Source organism: Fundulus heteroclitus, chromosome 23 (assembly GCF_011125445.2).
Source record: "Fundulus heteroclitus isolate FHET01 chromosome 23, MU-UCD_Fhet_4.1, whole genome shotgun sequence".
Lineage (NCBI taxonomy): Eukaryota > Metazoa > Chordata > Actinopteri > Cyprinodontiformes > Fundulidae > Fundulus > Fundulus heteroclitus.
In genome coordinates, this window is record NC_046383.1 from 16,791,392 (window position 1) to 16,810,147 (window position 18,756).

Sequence of the window (18,756 nt, forward strand, 5' to 3'; positions counted from 1 at the left end):
CATTTTTATCCACGAAGAGAACAGAAACAGGGTTTAAAAAAAAACAATTTTACTGGAAAAACTCAAAAACCGACATTCATATCACTGAAGAGACAATCAATAGAGGCATTTTGGTAGTGCACCAAGAGTTCATGAGAACAGATTACTAGACTTAGTTCATTTCCATGTTGCTAGGAAACTAACTCCTCTGTCCTTTCCTATTTTCAGCCGTGACATGTTTACTGTCCTGCTCGCTGCCTCCCAGCGGTCTGCAATCTATAGCAACCCTTTACATTCCTCTGGCTTCTTCAAACTCAGAAATCTGACAGCATTACTGATTCAACATGTGTGGATTCTCCTATCAGGCGCCCCGGCCTGTCTGGGGTTGAGGTTTAATTAGGCACGTCGAGCCGTCTGTCTAAACTCCATCGCCCGCTGTGTTTGGTGGGTTAACCCTTTCTGCGGTGGCGCCCTTTGAGCTGGAGGAAAACATCCCCCGATACATGGCTTTCTCCCTCTGCAGCTCCCGGTTTAGCTTCTCCTCTGCCCTCTGCAGGCGCTCCCTCACATTAGCATCTGTGAGAGAAATTGAAAAGCTGTTTGAGCGCGTTGTATTTTAGCCCACAAGATGAGATGAGCAAAAACAACAAGAAGCACAATTTTTTTTCTTTGTTTCTTTTATAGTGCCAAGCAGAAGTTATTTTTCCCTCATTATGTAACATTTAACAGTGTTGCATGTTAACACGGGGAGGGGAGGAGTATAAATCCCAATGAAATGCGATAAAGTTTGTTGGCCTCACATGAAAAGAAATCAAGGATGGAACGACAGGAAGATTTGGGCTAACATGTGATATTAATGCTGCTGTTATGGCCGAGGACTACAGATTTTATTTCTTCCATTACCCTTTCTTTGAAAAATTACCACACGGCTCACATTGCTTCTCTGCTTCAGTGAAAAACCCCATAATCCCGTGCTGCATCACTATCCGTGTCACATGACTGACCTCCTCCTCCTCCCGAAACACAACCAGAAAATATAAACGTTGGCTGTTGATATGAGCCCAGTTTTCCTTATTAGAGCAGTAGGTGAAAAACTGACAATGTCGCCCTGATATGGATAATGATGCAGATTTATAACCTGCATCCCTGAGAAACTGAAAACCTTCAGGATTAGTGAATATTTTTAGAGAGAACTGGATATAACAGCCTATTTGATTCTAACTGCGACTAAAAATTTTACTTTTTTTGGTAACTATTACCTTTTAGTTAACTTCAGCAGAAGAAACATGACGAAATAAATAAATAAAAAGACTGAATATGCTTGACAATTTTCCCCACTGTAATCACTCAAGAACAAGCAGTTTGACTCAAGTAATGAAAGGTGCTTCGTATCCTTTATAGCTAAAACCTCAAATTAAGTTGACTGGAAGGGTTCTAGATGTTAGCTATAAGAGAGAACACACATTTCAACCAGACAACTTTAAGTCTGTAGTTTTATCTGACGTTGGTTAATGAAGTGATTTGACGAACAATGATGTTGGAGTTATGGTTAAACCTCCATATAAAGAGGTAAAAGTTGACAGCCTTTAGTTAGAACTTAAACAGCATCAACTTAATTATATGAATCGATTTTTTTTCCACTTTCTTACAGAAGCAATGGCCTTTTTGTTCTCATCTCATAGTTTTTTTTTTTTTACCCATAACTTAATGTGTGTGATCAGCAAATGGTGCATGAATATTAAAGCGCACACAGCCTGAAGCAGAAGGCCAGAGTCAACAAAGTAACATCGCGACCACATTAGTGAACGTTACCTCAGAGTGTAGTTTTAGGTTTAGGTCAGCCAGGCAACACAGAGAAAGCCCGGCTTTATGGGTCTTGCTTCATACTAAACCACTGTGATGTGCTGATTTTGATCTATCGATAGGTGATAATTCACATCAGATATAGATCAAAAGCTGCTGTGGATGGATGGATGTCACGCCCTCGCTCCGTTCCTACCGTTGGGCTGCTCTCTGTAGACCTGGGTGAGGTACTGTTTGGCTTCCTGTGCATCTCCCATCTCCAGAGTGGCCACGCCTGCCCGGTACAGCGCTTTGACGTTGCCCGGTTGCCACTGCAGCACCCGCAGGCTGTACTCCAACACGCGACTGTAATCGACCGTCTGTTTCTGCAGCAAACAGGCTGAAACAGAGATAAGCGATTCAAAGACACATCCGCCTCCCCAACTGAAGAAACACACTCCACTGAACCTGGAGAGGCTGCTGACGGTACTTAGCCACAATCATTATATACCAGATAGATTGTTGTAGCAGTCCACTTGCGTGTTTCTCAGCATAAGCTCCTGGTCCTGTGTAAGGGGCGGTTTCTCGGGTCCAAACCCTTTCACGGGGGCCATCACGCTAGAGTCGAGGCCCCGGAGTACCAGCAGGGCCCGGTGGTAATGACCGATGGCTGAGCGGATATTTTTCTCCCTGTAGAAGGCATTTCCTTTCACCTTCAGCTGAACCGCCTCTTCCAGCAAAGCCCAAACGGGCTTGGCCGAAGTCCCGCCGTGTCCGGCTGGACCCGGTTCTGCTGCCACAGCCCCCAGCTCATCCGGATTATCATCTGCTCCAACAGCCTCCATCTCTGCAGTGCTGCTGGTCAGCTGGGAAGAGGAGGAGAAACGTGTGTAATCAGGTTTTTTTGTTGTTGTTGCAATTAGGAGTATTTAGATGACTCTAAGACATTTTTATTTTCTTTTTTAATATAAAGTGACAAATATAACTTTGTGATCATAGCAATTTGTGAAAAATAAATAAAATCATTAAATTTCATCAACACTCCTTCACTATAATCTATTAATTGTTTTATCCCATTAAGATACAGACTATAGATATAATAGGTCAGCTGGTAAGAGGAGGAGAAACGTGTGTAATCAGTTTTCTTTTGCAATTAGGAGTATTTAGATGACTCTAAAACAACGTTTTTATTTTATTTTTTAATATAAAGTCACTAATATAACTTTTTGATCATAGCAATTTGCAAAAAATAAAATAAAATCATTAAATCTCAACACTCCTTCTCTATAATGTACTCATTGTTTTACCCCATTAAAAGGTACAGACTGTAGATATAATAGGCTCTTAAAATGCACTAAAGGATGGTACAGCAGAACACAAGAAATACAACCACCAGTGAGAAAATAAACTACAAATAAAACGTACTCATCATCAAATGGGTAGTGCCCTACACCAGTTCATTCCAGTAGCTTTCAAACGGCACACAATGTTGGCATTCAATCATGGTAACGTAAAAGCAATATTCAACGACGTGTTCAAACAGAAAATATATCCATACCCTTCATAATGTCACGGTTATCCTTATCATCACAAGATTTCCAATCATAAAGATCCTTTTCAGCAATAAGCAATATGATAATTGCCCATCCCTACAATGTATGATTTCTTTTTTTTAGCATTGGGTAGCAAATATCTCAAACAGACAATCAGAACAAATTCTAAGACGGCCGTATCCTCTCTGGCTTAAGGAAAACTGAATGTCATAAGAAATGTTGGAAGGGATAGAGAAAAATGTCACTGTCACCCATCAGTGATTTCCATGGCTCCATGAGGAACAATGCAAAGCCATTATCCTCACGGAGGGACCTGAGAACGGTTGTGAACCGACCCAGGAGCGACTAGCCCACCAGAACTACTGCAAGGAAACATCAGGAGTTGATCCAGAAGGTCACAAAAGAACCCCAAACAACACCTAAAGCCCTGTTGGCATCACTTGCCTCCATTAAGGTAAGCGGTCAGGATTCAACAATAAAAAGAGTTTGGCAGAACCCGGCATCCATCTAATTTTGTTTTTGACAAGGTTCAGGGCAAAATATCTCGCTGACTGGCAAGCGAGCGTCATACCGACAATCAAACATGGCGGTGGTAGTGTAATAGTCTGGGGCTGCTTTGCTGATTCATGACCTTCAAGACAGCCTGTGACCCTCAGCTCAAGCGGATCTGGGTTATGCAGCAGGAATACGGTACAAACGCACACGTCCGCCTCTTAACGGCTCGGCAGAAAACAAAATGAAGGCTTTGAGCTGGTCTACTCAACGTGAGGACTTAGATCTGATTGAGATGGTTTGGAGGATCCCTAAACAAGCAGAAGAAGAAAAAAAATTACAATTCAGCATAGAAGAGTGGGTAAAATAAATCCTCAATATGGACGTAAAAGACTCATGTACCAGTTATCAAAAACATCTGATTGCATTTATTAAGCTTAGGGGTCTTTTCCACATAGGGACATGGCTGCTTTGGATATCTGTCCCTTAATAATATAATACAAGGCTGACAGATGTACTATAATTATGTGTAAACAGTGATTATCTCGTGGTTTCAACACATAAAACGTTTCTGAATCTTTACTTTTTAATAGCTTTTTAACGTTTTAAGCGAGGAGGGGAACCTCCTGGTCTGGTCAGAATCAGCAGAAATCAATCAATGCTGAGCCCAAACATGATCTTTATAACAAAAGACACACGGGGATCCAATCCTGCAGCAGATGACCAGGAAAACAACACTCTCCTGCTGCTGTGTGCAAACAGGTCTTCCGTTTAGGGGTTCCTAAAATAAGTTAAGATGTGGCCATGTCAATAAAACCAATAAAACAAAACTTAACGGATCTCAACGGCGTGGCATTGGGCTAACTGAGTTAGTGTCCCACATGCTAGCTTCGGCTTCTCAAACCAGACCTCCAGGAGTGTTTCTAGTTCAGTAGACTGGTGCATAAAATAGCTTAAATCGTCTTACCTTATATTGATAAATGAAATTATAATTTTTTTCAGTTGAAAAACATATTTTTTGCTGCTCTGTGTCCACCTATTTTCGCTTCCTGCTTTTCTTCTTCTTCTTGACTCCCTAGTGACAGATCAGCGCCATGCTGCCCTCTAGTGTTCGTCTTCCACATTTTTTTTTTTTTTTTTTTTTTTTTTGCGTTTACATGTTTTTCTTCAGTAAATTACGTATCCTCTTTCAGAGCGGAAAGAATGTTGTTTCACTGTTAGGTGAAATGATTTTCTAATAAATTGCTTAAAGAAATCCTCCAAAATAAAATTGCAGTATGAAGGAAAAAACGTGGAGGACCCCATAGTTTAAAATGTTGAGTGTGATTTAAACACCGATCCACTCACTAATTAGAATATTGTTGAACGGCTCATTTATTTTAGTAACTCGATTCACTACGTAGTAAAAAACATCATATTGATAAATAATGCACAAAATGACGTTCTAAAACCTTTATTTGTGTTATCTAAGATGAGTTTCCAGGTAAGGAAAACATGCAATTTAAGGTTCGACTATTACATCGGACCAATAAAAACATATTTAGTACAGAATTGAAAGTCTAATGAAAGTATGTTTAATACCTGCTTAACTCTTGCTGGCCATTGAGTAGAGTCGACCTTAAGTTAAGTATAAGCAAACTGCATTTGTTTGCCCCAAACCTGAAATGAGCATTTGACTTCAAACAAATGTAATTATTTGTGACAATGGTGTCTGAGGTCAGACCAAAAAATCTGGAACACATTAAAAATGCAGCACAAGTTCTGGTTACACATATTTATTAGTCATTCTGATGGGTTGTGTCTCACTAAACCGGACACAGAACTTACAACCTCAATTTCTCTAAGCAAACACAAAAGGCCACAGGTTTTTTGGCATTGTAACAAGAGCAAATGTAACTTTTGTGTACCCTCAATCCCAGATATGAGCTCAGCTCTCCAAGAAACTTCAGAAACATAGTTGGGATGAATTCATATGGAAAGGAGTCTCCAAATGAATCTCCTCTTAGGGCCTCACATACATTATGATACTATGAGAAATGATAAGATACCTTTATTGTCAGAACAAGTCTGAAATGTATCTTGCATCACAGCAATTGGTTACAGACACAAACACAATCAAAAGGTACACATTATAAGATGGGTTTATTACAGCAATTTTTTGATTGATGGATAAACAAGTAATTTTTCAGTTTGTTAAACTGTGGAATCGTGTGTAGCTTCAACTGGATGGTAACAGCCTGTGTTTATGATTCAGTGTGGTCAGGGTTACGTTTCACTTCTTCATACTCCTTTTAAGGTAACATATAATTTAATTCTATTTACAAATTAATTACAATTATATACTAAGTTTTATAATTATTTCTACATCATATTTGTATGTGTTAAATTTATAATTTCCCTTGATTGTCTGAAATAAATTATTCATTCATTCATTAAAACGAGGAACTTGTTTGTTTGCTCCAAAGGACATCAGGCAATAAAGGAAACCTACCCTTTCTTTTTAGACCAGTTCAATGTGTTTTTTACAAGATAATACATGATCCACACATATTTAGGAGTCGATCATGGCTCTTAAGCTGAAATTCGGAGTTCCTATTAATGTCACCTTTTACAAAATTTGTAAATAGTTCAGTTCAACATAGAGGGACGGCTTCCTTCCATTACAATGGCACCATTTTCTATGAAACTATATATATATATATATATATATATATATATATATATATATATATATATATATATATATATATATATATATAGGTGAAACGATTGTCTAATAAATTGCGTAAAGAAATTCTCCCCGAAAAAAATAAAAAATAAAATTATATATATTTTATTATGTATTTATTTATTCGTATTATATATATATATATATATATATATATATATATATATATATATATATATATATATATATATATATATATATATATATATAATAATGTGCGCCGCATGTTTTTTTTATAGTGGGAGGCAATGACGGTCGCTAACGTCCGTGCGCATGCGCAGTGGCACTTCACACAACCGCAATAAGCAAATATGGCGGCGGCCGTCGACAGTGTTGTGAAAGTGTAAGTTTACCTTTATTTGTTGGCAGAGTGAGGAGACCACGGGCGCAGGGAGCCGTCTTCGTGTGTTTAGTTGTCGTTTTTCTGCTCACGTCGCCGTATTTTCCCACGATCCTCCGCGTCGCTCAATACAAAAACTGTCCCAAGAGAATTACGTTATCTTTTGTGCTAGGGTTAGCTTTTCTAGCTCTGGGCAATTAGAAATGAGCTGGGCTCGCCGTGAAGCCCGTGTCTGTGTCCAACTCCGTCGCTTTCGGGTCTGTCTCCAGTGATTTCACGGACGGGGCTCCCACACGGACCCCGTCCGCCTAATCGGGGCCAAGGAGCGACTCGATCCTCCAGGAAAGTGTCCGCTTGGCGGGCGCTTTCTTGCTAACAATCAACCTTTTGTTCTGGCACCGCCGCCTCTCTACTGTACGCTGGCTTTTACTTTGAAGCCACGAGTCGCGCTGCGTGTCCCGTGGATAACTACGACGACCAGCGTGGCCAAGGGCAAAAAAAAAAAATAGAGCGACAGAAAGATGTAGGACGCTGTTTTTGGGGAGTAAGCTGAGAGGGAGTACAGATTCATTTATGAGGGAAGCGATCATGTCCTCAGGCTGCTGCTGCTGCTGTTTCCCCCCTAATGAGATCAGATCACACGAATCAGATGAGATCACATGAACTCCAGCGTGTGAGAAAGGTTCTTTTCCACCAAAACACGCGTTTGATTTGCTGGTTTATTATTATCACTGTTAAAACCAGGACTTAGAGGCTTTTATTTAATTGAATCGGTCCATATAGCTGGGTTATGTTTGTCTGAATTGGACTTATTTGAACATGTATTTCTATAAGAATAGGATCTATCTGTCCTGCACAGCACCTGGATTGTGGATCAGCGTGAAATAAACTGAACTAGCGTTACGCACAATCAGTAATTTAACTAAGTTAGGCTTTGTGCAGTGTTATTTAATTTAGAAAATTGTTGACCAGCATGCATACGAATTTGTATTTTAACTACGCATTTGTCTGACGTTCTCAGTCATGCAGGTAGTTTTACGTAGTTGCTTGGGTTTAAAAAAAAAAAAAAAAAGGCAGAAAAATGTTAGTAGTTTTCAAATCTGAATTCATTCGGAAGAAGAAAACGAGAATATCCATCCATCCATCCGAGTCTGGCCAGAAACATCTGGCATGTATTCATAGTGAAATTTTGTTGATGCTTTAATAAAACAGTGTCTTGAAAATAACTCAGGACCGCGGGAAACGGAGTCTGGAGAAGAAACAGGACTTGGTTATCAAACATCATGCCGTCTCTTCTAGCGCAATCTCTGTAGATCCGTTATTCTGGATTCCTTTCAGGTCCGACTCATCAGTCCCAACTTTTAAGAAATCAGACGTAAAAAAAAAAAAGGAAATCGTTCCTCCTTTAAAAGACAGATGCCCCAAAGTGTAACGTCCCAAACCTTTATCTGATTTTCATTAAAGGGCGAAAAGGTGCTCCCACCTCCATACTTGTTTGGTTTATAGAGCAACAATGTGGAGAGTCTTTAGTGTTGATCTGCTTAAGGATGATCAGAGTCTTGACCTGCTGATCACAGCAAGTCAAGAGAAAATTGAGTGATCTTGTTGACAAATTCATTCATAACCTGGTGATAAAATAAATAAACTGTAAGCCTACCGGGTATGTACAATATCATCCTTGACGTGTCCAAGTTGAAAAGAAACTCAAACAACAGCGCAGTATGAAAGCAGGAGTGAAAGCTTTGCTGTCTGAATCATTCAGAGTTTATAAAGCATCCGTTAAAAAAAAAAAAAAAACTCTCCTGGTCTGTATTTGTTAACCTTTCTGTGCCCCCCCCCCCCCCCTCCATCCAGTCTAGGAGAACAGTACTACAGAGACGCCATGGAGCAGTGTCACAGCTACAACGCCCGTCTCTGTGCAGAGCGCAGCATCCTCATGCCTTTCCTGGACTCTCAGACGGGAGTCGCTCAGTCCAACTGTTACATCTGGATGGAGAAGAGGCACAGGAGTGCAGGTAAGTGGTCGGCGTTTTGAGATGGAGGAAGCTCATTTTATATTTCCCTGTTGTTCTTTTTTTTTTTTTAACCATTCTGTGACACGTATTTAGTGAGTTGAGGAATGTTTTAATGGCGATGTCATTAGGTCATGTTGCTGGAAGCAGCGCATAAAGAGAAGAAGGCGTACTTCTAAAGAGCCTGAGATTAACAAACAATCCCTCCTCTGCTGTGTTTGTTCGCCATTTCTGCCCCCGATAAAATATTAGGTATAGCTCCAGGACAGCTGTACTCGTACCCCGCTCGCCGCTGGAGGAAGAAACGGCGTTCCCATCCTCCTGAGGACCCTCGCTTGGCCTTCCCCCCTCTCAAAGCAGGTACAACCTTCTGTGAAATTTATTTTTTTCCCCTCCTCCGCACACATTCAGGGGTTGTTGGATGTAATAATTAGTCGCCAGCAGAATCCTTTTCCGGACAGATTTCAGGCGTTTTTCTCTGGTCGTGCCGTTCCGGTGCTTATGTTAAGTGTTTTTTTTTTTTTGTTTTGTGTTTTTTTTCTCGGGGTTTGTGCAGCAGATATAGAGCTGGGTCTGAAGCGGGAGGCTTTGGGAACGGTGGATGGAAGCAGCTTGGAGGCGCTGTTAAAAGGCGAACCCCTGGAGAGGAGGAGCGGCGCGTCCGAGGTGCGGGCCCCCGAGGAAGACGCGGCCACGGTGGAGCCTCCGGCCACGTCGGCGGTCACCCACACGTCGTCCGGGCGCATTCGTAAGGTTGGACTTCGAGCTTTTCCAAACGCCGACGTGTTTAGATTACAAAGACGGAAGATTTTAGATCTGACGGGCGATACGGCCTCGCTTCGCCTGGGAAAGTAGTGGAAATAGTTCTAGATCTGCTCAGAAGTTTACATGCAATCATTCTGAACACGAATTTCAATCATTTTTAATTTTAATTTTAATGCATTTGATCTTTTTTTTTTTTTTTTTTTTTCAGGGCAGAATTACTAAGTTTTAAGAGTGCAGACTTTGGGCAAAGCATCAGTAACACTGGAATTAAAACTGCCCCGCGTCACGATGCTACCGCCACCATGCTTGAGAGTTGATATGCCGTTTTTTCTTTTTTTTTCTTTAAACGTCTCACTTTCACACACCCAAAAATATTTTTCGCTGTGGTTGGCCAAAGCTGGTCTCCTGTGGCCATGAAACCTTTTTAGCAGAGGGCATCTGGTTTGTACATGTGGGTCATTTCTTGGCCTGTTCCTGAACAAACTAACCAATCTCCTTTCTCCTGAGGGCGACAGCTCAGTGAGTGAACGGGAACCACCGTGTCCTCCTGGACAACGACGCCAAACAGAAAGGAAAACTGTTTTTTAACGACTGATCCCACTATTGAAAATTAGTGAGAAATGCTTGTAAACCAGCTAACCTTACGAAGCCTAACCAGTTCTGTAAAGCAAAGGTCGACTATCTAGCCAGAACCGGCCCAGGACTTTTCTGATGGCTGTAAAGTGTCTGGTTTCTGCTACATGCTGAAGGATCAATTATTAAATCAGGAGTTTGGGCGTGTTTTTTTATATTTTATCTGCTAGCTATGGTCACCAAACTCACTGAAGTCTGTCACGTTCTTTCCCCCCCTGGAGGAAAAACGGTTGATATGCGAAATTAAACGCTTTAAATTCGCACAGATGATGATGATTAGATGTAAACGTCTGAGCAGAGCTGTTGTTACCAGCGAGTTCTAGCCGGTTACCGTTTTCAGAGGAAAACGCCGAATGACCCGCAGGTGTGTTCAGGCACACAAGGGACGTAGATCAGAGTTTCCGCACTTTGAACCTGGAGCTAATTCCCGTTCTTACAGCAGAGAGTGCTTGACCACGACGATTACTTGGATGACCTGGACGACGAAGACTTTGAAGACGAGACCCCCAAGAGACGAGGCAAGAGCAAATCCAAGGTGAGTGTCCGAAGAGACGGCCTAGGGGAGAAAAAAAAGGAATACCAAATATTTTTCAGTGTGATCATGCAGGTCAGGCAGGGAAGGCTACAGAGGATGGCTGTTCGGTGCTTTGTCCATGCACACTGATGGAAAGTTGAGTGGAAGGAAAAAATGAGTTGTCAAGTAACTCTGTGGCCACAGCACTTAGAGGGAGCTTCATGAGGTTGGGGGAGATTTATAAGGAGGATGTCAGTGACTGCTGGACAACGTTAAAGTTAGCAGTCATGATGTGTAGGGCTGTAACAGTGTAAGGTTTTCTTTTCAAAAATCACTTTAGTGGTCTTAAGTTATACCATCATTTTATCAGAAATGTCATTTTAACTTGTTTTTTTTTTAGGTGTAAGTCAGGGGTGTCCAAACTTTTGGCCTGTGGGCCAAAATTGTCAAGTCAAAAGTACTCGAGGGCCAAAAAATGAAATATTGTAGTGTGAATTTTTATTTTTATCTGTTCTACAAAATACGATAATTTTAAATAAAAAAAAAAAAGTAGTCCGATCTTCTATTGGGAAAGGATGTGTAAATCATTGTCGATTTGGAGTAAAAAAAAAAAAGATTTTGCTTGGTTGCCTTATTATTATTATTATTAATAATAATAATAATAATAATAATAATAATAATAATAATTAATAATAATAGGCGGTCACCCAGTTAGCAAATTATTTTGGGCTCGACTGAAAAAAACAACCCAATCCTTTTTTGGTCCAGCAATATAAGAATTTGGGCATTTCTCTGAAAACACTTGCCGTGTTTCACCAGTTTTAATAGATGAACTCATGCAGATTTGAACGCACAACAGTCTGCATTTGAATAAAAGTGGCCGGATAGATGCGGTTGTGTTTACTATAAAATTAAAGAGGATGTGAGAAGTGTGGGAGTTAAAAGACGAACGCTTTGGACCTGTCGTTTTGAATTGTAAGATTTTAACCTGCCTGTAAAATTTTACCTCGATTTTAAAAGTCAGGTTCCATCTGCGCCGGCTCCTGTGCTGGCGGACCAGAAACGCATTAAATAAACCACTGTGTGTGAACGAATCTCACTTTCTGAACTCTTCCAATGACCTCCTTGTGTTTTGATGCGCCCGTACAAAGGAAGTCGTCTTTTTTTTGCTGTTGTTGTTGTTGTTGTTTGTCGTCGTGCCTGTGCTAAATGTTAAACGGTGCATTTAGGGCCGCAGCGACAAGAACGGGAAGAAGAAAACGGAGGCTGCGGCGGCGGCGCTGGAGGAGCGGGACAAACCGTACGCCTGTGACAGTGAGTAGCAGGACGTCTGCGTTGTGTCCGCGCATGGCAGCAGAAGAAACGCGGCGTTTGCTTTTACCCCTGAGTGGCTGTGCATGACGCGGCCCCCAAAGAGCCCACCGGGAAGGAGGCGACTGTTTAGTTCTTACAGCCGGCGCTCTCTGTGTGTGCTGCGTGATTTCCTGTTGGCTTCAGCTCGCTGTGCATACGCTGTATGAGGGTAAAATGAGACGCGTAGAAGTAACGGGTGGGGTGGGGGGCGGAGTAATAGAAAGGGCTTTGTTGGGAGTGATGAATGCCACACTTGCAGCTTGGCTCCCCCCCCCCCCTCTGTTTGTTTTTTTAAATTCTTATCACTGTTCCTTCTTGTAAGGGTTACCCGTATCACGATAACACTTTTTATGTGACGGTGTGTGTGTGTATTAGTCTGCGGAAAGCGCTACAAGAATCGCCCAGGCCTGAGCTACCACTATACACACTCTCACCTGGCAGAGGAGGAGGGCGAGGATCACGAGGAGATCGAGGCGCCAGCCACTCCTCGCCAGCCTGAGGAGCAGAAGAGTGAGTCACTCCTCCAGGGCTGAGAGGGAGAGAGGCAGATAGACAGGAAGGAGGGAAGGAGGGAGGTTTGGTTGCATGTTTTTGTAGCACGTGTGTCGGTGCAAGGGACGACTATCATTCCTTTTTTTTGTTTTTTTCTTCGTGCTTCCTCACCTTTTTATTTGAATATAAAAAAAATTGTGATTCAGACTGAAACATGTTTGCACATTTGGGAAGTCTGGTACGTTTTCAATCATTTTTATTTTTATTTTTTTTCCTGTGCACGAGACTCAATGTTTGCAAATTCATCCGTTTCCTGTCTCTCAGCCTTACGTTCAAATTGTGATCCGGTGTCTTAGTTCTTACAGTCACCGCTGAGTCGGATGCATATGTGGGAATAGCAATAGCAGAGGTTTTCTAAACGTTGGTACTTGGGGCCTCCTGTGGGTTGCATCGGTTCTCCCGCGGCCAAAGCGTCCGTCCTAATAACGCACACGGAAACCTTTTTTTTTGCTTCTCTCTCCCGCCCAGCCACCAAAAAGGGCCCCAATGGGCTGGCGATGCCCAACGATTACTGTGATTTCTGCCTGGGGGACTCCATCCTGAACCAGAAAACGGGCCTGTCTGAAGAGCTGGTGTCCTGCTCCGACTGCGGCCGCTCAGGTATGAGCCTCTCATGATGACCGTGGCGTGATGTTCTGCAGGGTTTATGTATTCATGTTTGTATATTTATGTGATAGACCAACACCAAATAATGAAAAATACGTGGATGAGAGGTTTAAAAAAATCTGAAAAGTGTGGCGTGTATTTGTTTTTAACTCCTCTGAGTCAACATTTTATAGAATCACCCTCTGCTGCCAGACGGCGTTTCTTTCGCCTCTCTTCTTTGCACAGAAGCTTGAGCTTAGTCGTAATGGACGTCTGTAAACGCCACGTCTCCAGCCTTGCCTCAGATTCTCAAAAGTTTTTTTTAGGTCTGGACTTTGAGTGGGCCATTCTAACCATCCAAAAAGCTTTAATCCAAAGCAGGGGATTGGTAGATACGGCTGCATGTGCAGGGTAGTTTTCCTCCGTGAAGGCAGTTGCTGCTCTCCTTGAGAGGTTCAAACTTTGAATTATTCTGTGAAACCCAACCGTGTTGCTAACCTCTTGATCCCTGGTTCATCAGGTATTTTTTTAAATTGTGGATCCTTTTGCAAAGCTCAGCATAATCTGTAACCCAGGGGAAAACGATAGAAACACTGATGTAATCTGTTTGTATTTTCTAAATCTCAGATTCAGATGCTTCATTTACCTTTTTGAGCTCGGTAAAAACAATCCCAGTGGTCCCTTTTTGATGGTTTAGTTCCTGAAACGTTGTCTCCGTCCCCGTCTCCCAGGTCACCCCACGTGTCTGCAGTTCACCCCAGTGATGATGGCCGCCGTGAAGACGTACCGCTGGCAGTGCATCGAGTGCAAGTGCTGCAACGTCTGCGGCACCTCCGAGAACGACGTAAGCCTCTTCCCTGTGTTTCCTCAACGTTTTACATCTAAACTCTCTGTAAAAGTCACAAGGAATAGTTCCAGGTTGTTAAGGGAGAAACAAGCAAGTCTGATGTAAGCGTGTAACATTTACCTGTTTGTTACCTTTATTTAAAAAAAGGATTTTCTTCTTATTAGGTTAAAGGCAACTTATTGACTCCTGGTTAAATCTGTTACCAACACAGGAGATTCATGCGTAGCGCATCCTTAGCGTGCCGCTTTCAGCCCTCATGGCGCTACGATTACGTGTTTTTGACACTAATGAAGTTAATTTGACCCAGAGGAGCTGAAAGTGACGATGTGGTCCATTCATTTCGTTGATACGAGAAAAAGCTGAAATGACGAAGAGGCTTTCTCTCTCCACGGATCAACGAGCTCTCGGGAGATTCCTCCCCAGCAGGATGGATGTAAAAACGCTTGTTGTTCCGGAGAGCAGATCCAGGAAAGAGGGGGTGATCTCACAATTAGGCCCGTCCGTCAATCGCGCAGACCCGTTAAATGTCAGCAGCGCGCCGGAGACGGAAAAGGTCAACCGTTGCCCTCCGGGGACGGCTCATATCGTCTTCTGCCTCGGGGGGCGATGAGAAGGCCGCGGTCTGTCCGCAGATCGGTCCACAGCAAAAACCTAAAACGGGTCGAACTCGCTTCACGTTCACAGCAAACGGCTCTGACCGAATGCCAACGGATGACTTCCCTCTTTTTAAAGGAACCGTTCTGGTTTGATCAGTGAGGGAAACATGTTTTGTTTCTGCAGGACCAGCTGCTCTTCTGTGACGACTGCGACCGAGGCTACCACATGTACTGTCTAACCCCACCTATGACCGAACCGCCGGAGGGTAAGCTGCCGCCTCGCCATGCGGCTTAACGGGCCGGGCTGCTGCTGTTGTTGTTATTAAAGTCAACCTGATAATCCGCCAATTAGTCTGCTCTGTTTCCTGGTCGTTAATGGGGGAGAGTTCGCCGAGATCTTCACCCTCCCGTCACCCTTTCCTGTCTTTTGTGTTGCCAGGGAGTTGGAGCTGCCACCTGTGCCTGGCTCTGCTAAAAGACAAAGCCTCCATATACCAGCAGAACCAGAGCTCAGCCCCCGAGTGACGTCCCAACCCGAAGCCCACCCCTCAGCACCACAGGACCCCACCGCTCCCGGCTCTCACAATGTCAGACCTCCTCCCAGTCCGTCCCGTCGGTGGCTCTGTCCAGATGTAGCCGAGCCAGACGGCAGATCAGCTTTACAAGTCGCCCTCCCTCCACCGCGCTAAAACATAAGCAGACCTCAGATCAGTCAACGCGGGGATCAAACTATCACTACAAAAACCTGCCTTCAACGGCCTCCAGACTCGCTGTCAATCATGTAACATATCGCGCGTATTTCACACCATGGAAACACTTCCTACTGGACTGTTACACATGCAGAGAAACCGAACGCAAGCAGCGGCGATGGCAGCTGCCGTCTCCCCCAGGGAGAGCAGCGCCCGTCACACCCTAAAGACGCAGCGTGGACTGTCGAGACGGTCTCTCCTCAGCTAGATTGTTTTTTTACTCGCGGATAGCGGCGCGGGGGAAAACACGTCACCGCATATCTGGTTAAGAAATATAATTGTCGTTTCTGGTGATTTAGTGGGCTTTTGTGGTGGCTTTTGTCGGTGTGTGCTGTCGTCCCATCCACCAAAGCTTTTACCGATGTTTCCATGAGGTTTCCCTTTCTCTCTGCTCGCCGGGAGCTCACATACGGAGCCGTCGCCATGATGGCTTTAGTCTGGCTTCACCAACACCACGCAGATACTTAACTAAACATTTAATCACGGCGCGTAATTAAGAGACGAACAAGTCTGACAGAGTTGAGGCGGCGGGAGTCCGTCGCCTACCCGTGACGTTAAGCCCACTTTTAAAACGCCTCCGGCCTCCTGAACTGAAGCCGTTTTTGGGATTTTTTTTTTTAGCTCACTACATGGGTCATAAATAAACGTGTTTTTTCCACTTTTCCCTCTCTTTCGAAACGCTGCGGCAGCGCCGTCATTTCACGCGTCGCCGTCGTGCCAACGAGACGCTCGTTTTCAAACTAGCTGTTTTTTAATCGTGTCACTGAGGTTGATTTGCATGCAACGTGCACACAAACTTTCATCACAGGTGTCTCTTTTTGTTCGGTGTGTGTGTTTTTTTTTTTTTTTACATTTTATATTATCTGATATTCCATCGGTTTTGGGAGTTTTTAACTAGTTGAATTTGTAAAGTCCATGATATTGCAAACACTTCGATATATAGCTCCTAATCCATTCTATGTACTGTATTGACTTTTTATATTTTTGTTATGGCTGTGTGACATGTTTCAGATTCTTTATGTCAGACTTTCTTCATAAGTATTTGTAAGATGACGTACTTTGTTGTACTATTTTTATTTTTGCATTTTTTTGGGGTATTGAAGCCGATTTAGCCCGACTGAAATAAAGATCATTTTGAAATCGTGCCCGCTGTGTCGTCGACTCACTCTTCATCAACAGAACAATTAAAAGCATTTTTCACAGCTTTTTATGTCATATTTCTTCTGTTTGACGTCAGGTATGATTTACCACAATTGGTTCTCTTTGCTAAATGCCAGAACAATGAGAGAAAACGTTTTCTGAGACGCTTACGTTCACTGAGATTTATCATGCTTTTGGAAAAAGCCTCGATGTCACGGCTTTGTAGTTCAAAGCATTGAATATAAGAAAAATAACCTCTTAAGTCGTGTTTGAAAGCTTCAGGTTTCAACCTATAAATATGTATTTATATGTACAGAGAGAGTTGGGAAGCCTGTTTATTTAAATTCTGCCAATGTTTGAAAGGAAAATGCATTTGTTAAGCATCAGAGTTGAGGATTTCGGTGTTGCTGAAACCTCTGCCATCGCCAAGCAGCTTTTATTCCAGGTGGTGTGACGGTGCTGTTTCTCTCTCTCACAGAAAAAACAAAAATAAAACACAGGTTCTCATTATTGGAGGAAATCTCAGAGCAATATTGGGATGAGTTTCTGCAACCAGAGGCAATCTCATAACTCCACTGCTAAGAACTGAGCTCTCGCCCAACACAGCGGGTTTTATCAGCTGCAGTGCCTTTCATAAGTATTCACCCCACCGGATGTTTTACCCTTTTATTGCTCTCATAAATCAGTCAGGGTCAATAAAATGTGGCTTTTTTCACACATTTATTGGGGGGGAACCCCTCTGTCAAAGTGAAAAAAGATTTCTACAAAATGTCAATGAAACAAAAATATAGAAATGTGTTTGCATAATTATTCACCCCCTTTTAAACTTAATGGTCTTATTCAATCGAGGTCCATCCAGTTGGTGCTAAAAGTCTCAATTAGTGAGATGAAGATCTGCTGAGTGGTGTGGACGTGTCTCAAGTGACTGAGGTGTAAAACCCCTGTGTCTGAAGGGTTGATTGGTATTCCTGAATACCACGAAGACAGAAGAACAGTCCAAGAAACTCAGGGAAAGGATTATTGAAAAGTACAATACAGGCGCTGGATACCGCTAAATTTCCAAGATACTGAGCAGCCCCCAAAGTTCAGTGAAATCAATCAAGACATGGAAGGAATATGGCGTGTGTGTGAATCTGCCTAGACCAGGTTAACACTTCTCTGTACCATGGGCAACAATATTCAAGGGCCCCATCATCACCATCCCAAAATCACCATAATCTGGTAAAATACAGAATAGATTACCATATTAAACTGTAAATATACTCAATGCTTCAAATTCTCTCATCAAGTGTATTATGGTCTACAAATGTCTAAATGCTCATAGAACTACAAATACACTACATGTCCTCATGTGAAGGACACTCACATATGAAGCTATGAACACAAACACATCAGCATCAGTATAATTTGGTATAATTGACCCACTGCATTGAGAGAAAAGGGCCTCCATTTGCACAAAAAATAAATAAGCAACCACTTTCAAACCATAGAAGCCAACTTAAAGTTCATTCCCCTTAAAGTCAGCAACTTTAAGGGGAATGAAGAAAATACATATTTTCTGTATAGACTTATAGAGTTTTTGATTTCCTCATTTTTAGATTTCTGTTTCACGCTCCTACTTAATTTCTCCAGGTCTGAATTTTTTGTGCTGCTTTGTGGCGCTTGACATCATACAACACACTCAGCGCACGTTGCTTGGCGTCACCTTTGACCCGCCTCATGTGGACGGATTTACCAACGAGGAGAGGGTCTCTCACGTTCACCTGGAGCATCTCTCAGTGCAGCGCAATGGCTCAGGCAGACAGTTTAGCACGAAGCGAGAGATAATCTTGGCTTGTGTCCTCACTGCCCTGGGCCCTTCAGAGACTGTGGGCCCCTGGGCAATTGCCCGGTTGCCCATATGGATAATCCAGCCCAGTACCTAGATCAGGCTGCCCTCATAAACTGAGTGACTGTGCAAGTAGGAGACTAGTGACAGAAGCCCACAAGACTCCTACGACTACTCTGAAGGAGTCACAAGCTTCAGCTGCAGAGATGGGCGAGACCTGCTGCCCGGGTTCTTCACTGGTCAAAGCTTTATGGGAGAGTGGTGATAAGGAAGCCACCGTTGAAGAAAAGTCATATTAGATCTCGACT

General features: G+C 42.8%; 2 protein-coding genes across 9 annotated transcripts; one reads left to right on the forward strand and one right to left on the reverse strand.

Moving 5' to 3' along the window:
- Positions 1-27: 27 nt before the first annotated feature.
- ttc9c (tetratricopeptide repeat domain 9C) lies at positions 28-7,428 on the reverse strand. 4 transcript variants are annotated; one of them, XR_002428349.2, is made up of 5 exons: positions 4,774-4,902; positions 2,273-2,627; positions 1,979-2,161; positions 1,792-1,894; positions 434-555 (listed from the first exon to the last, which is right to left on the reverse strand). XR_002428349.2 is itself a non-coding variant. In XM_012866105.3 (4 exons), the coding sequence occupies exons 2-4, from the start codon at positions 2,604-2,606 to the stop codon at positions 398-400; spliced, it is 675 nt and encodes a 224-aa protein (XP_012721559.2). In that variant the 5' UTR covers positions 2,607-2,627; positions 6,888-7,428; the 3' UTR covers positions 28-397. The 4 variants fall into 4 exon arrangements, 3 of the variants coding, with proteins under 3 accessions (XP_012721559.2, XP_012721558.2, XP_035983239.1); XM_012866105.3 differs by lacking the exons at positions 1,792-1,894; positions 4,774-4,902 and adding an exon at positions 6,888-7,428 and having other exon boundaries at positions 28-555; XM_012866104.3 differs by lacking the exon at positions 1,792-1,894 and having other exon boundaries at positions 28-555.
- LOC105928689 (zinc finger protein ubi-d4) lies at positions 6,781-16,625 on the forward strand. 5 transcript variants are annotated; one of them, XM_012866100.3, is made up of 11 exons: positions 6,781-6,877; positions 8,729-8,889; positions 9,139-9,246; positions 9,443-9,639; positions 10,727-10,819; positions 12,028-12,112; positions 12,527-12,661; positions 13,172-13,303; positions 14,020-14,132; positions 14,916-14,997; positions 15,171-16,625. In XM_012866100.3, exons 1-11 carry the CDS (start codon positions 6,846-6,848, stop codon positions 15,254-15,256), a joined length of 1,224 nt encoding a protein of 407 aa, XP_012721554.1. In that variant the 5' UTR covers positions 6,781-6,845; the 3' UTR covers positions 15,257-16,625. The 5 variants fall into 5 exon arrangements, with proteins under 5 accessions (XP_012721554.1, XP_012721553.1, XP_012721555.1 ...); XM_012866099.3 differs by having other exon boundaries at positions 9,446-9,639; positions 10,724-10,819; XM_012866101.3 differs by having other exon boundaries at positions 9,446-9,639.
- The last annotated feature ends 2,131 nt before the right edge of the window (positions 16,626-18,756 follow it).

What these genes read in the sequence shown, in the direction of transcription:
- ttc9c (XM_012866105.3), bottom strand. Translation starts at nt 2,606, where the DNA reads ATGGAGGCTGTTGGAGCAGATGATAATCCGGATGAGCTGGGGGCTGTG. An exon ending in CTGCTACAACAATCTATCTG is followed by an intron (nt 2,162 to 2,272) that starts GTATATAATGAT and finishes TCTCTGTTTCAG; the next exon opens with CCTGTTTGCTGCAGAAACAG. An exon ending in CTACAGAGAGCAGCCCAACG is followed by an intron (nt 556 to 1,978) that starts GTAGGAACGGAG and finishes TTTCTCTCACAG; the next exon opens with ATGCTAATGTGAGGGAGCGC.
- LOC105928689 (XM_012866098.3), top strand. Translation starts at nt 6,846, where the DNA reads ATGGCGGCGGCCGTCGACAGTGTTGTGAAAGT. An exon ending in CAAACCGTACGCCTGTGACA is followed by an intron (nt 12,113 to 12,526) that starts GTGAGTAGCAGG and finishes TGTGTGTATTAG; the next exon opens with TCTGCGGAAAGCGCTACAAG. An exon ending in CCAGCCTGAGGAGCAGAAGA is followed by an intron (nt 12,662 to 13,171) that starts GTGAGTCACTCC and finishes TCTCCCGCCCAG; the next exon opens with CCACCAAAAAGGGCCCCAAT.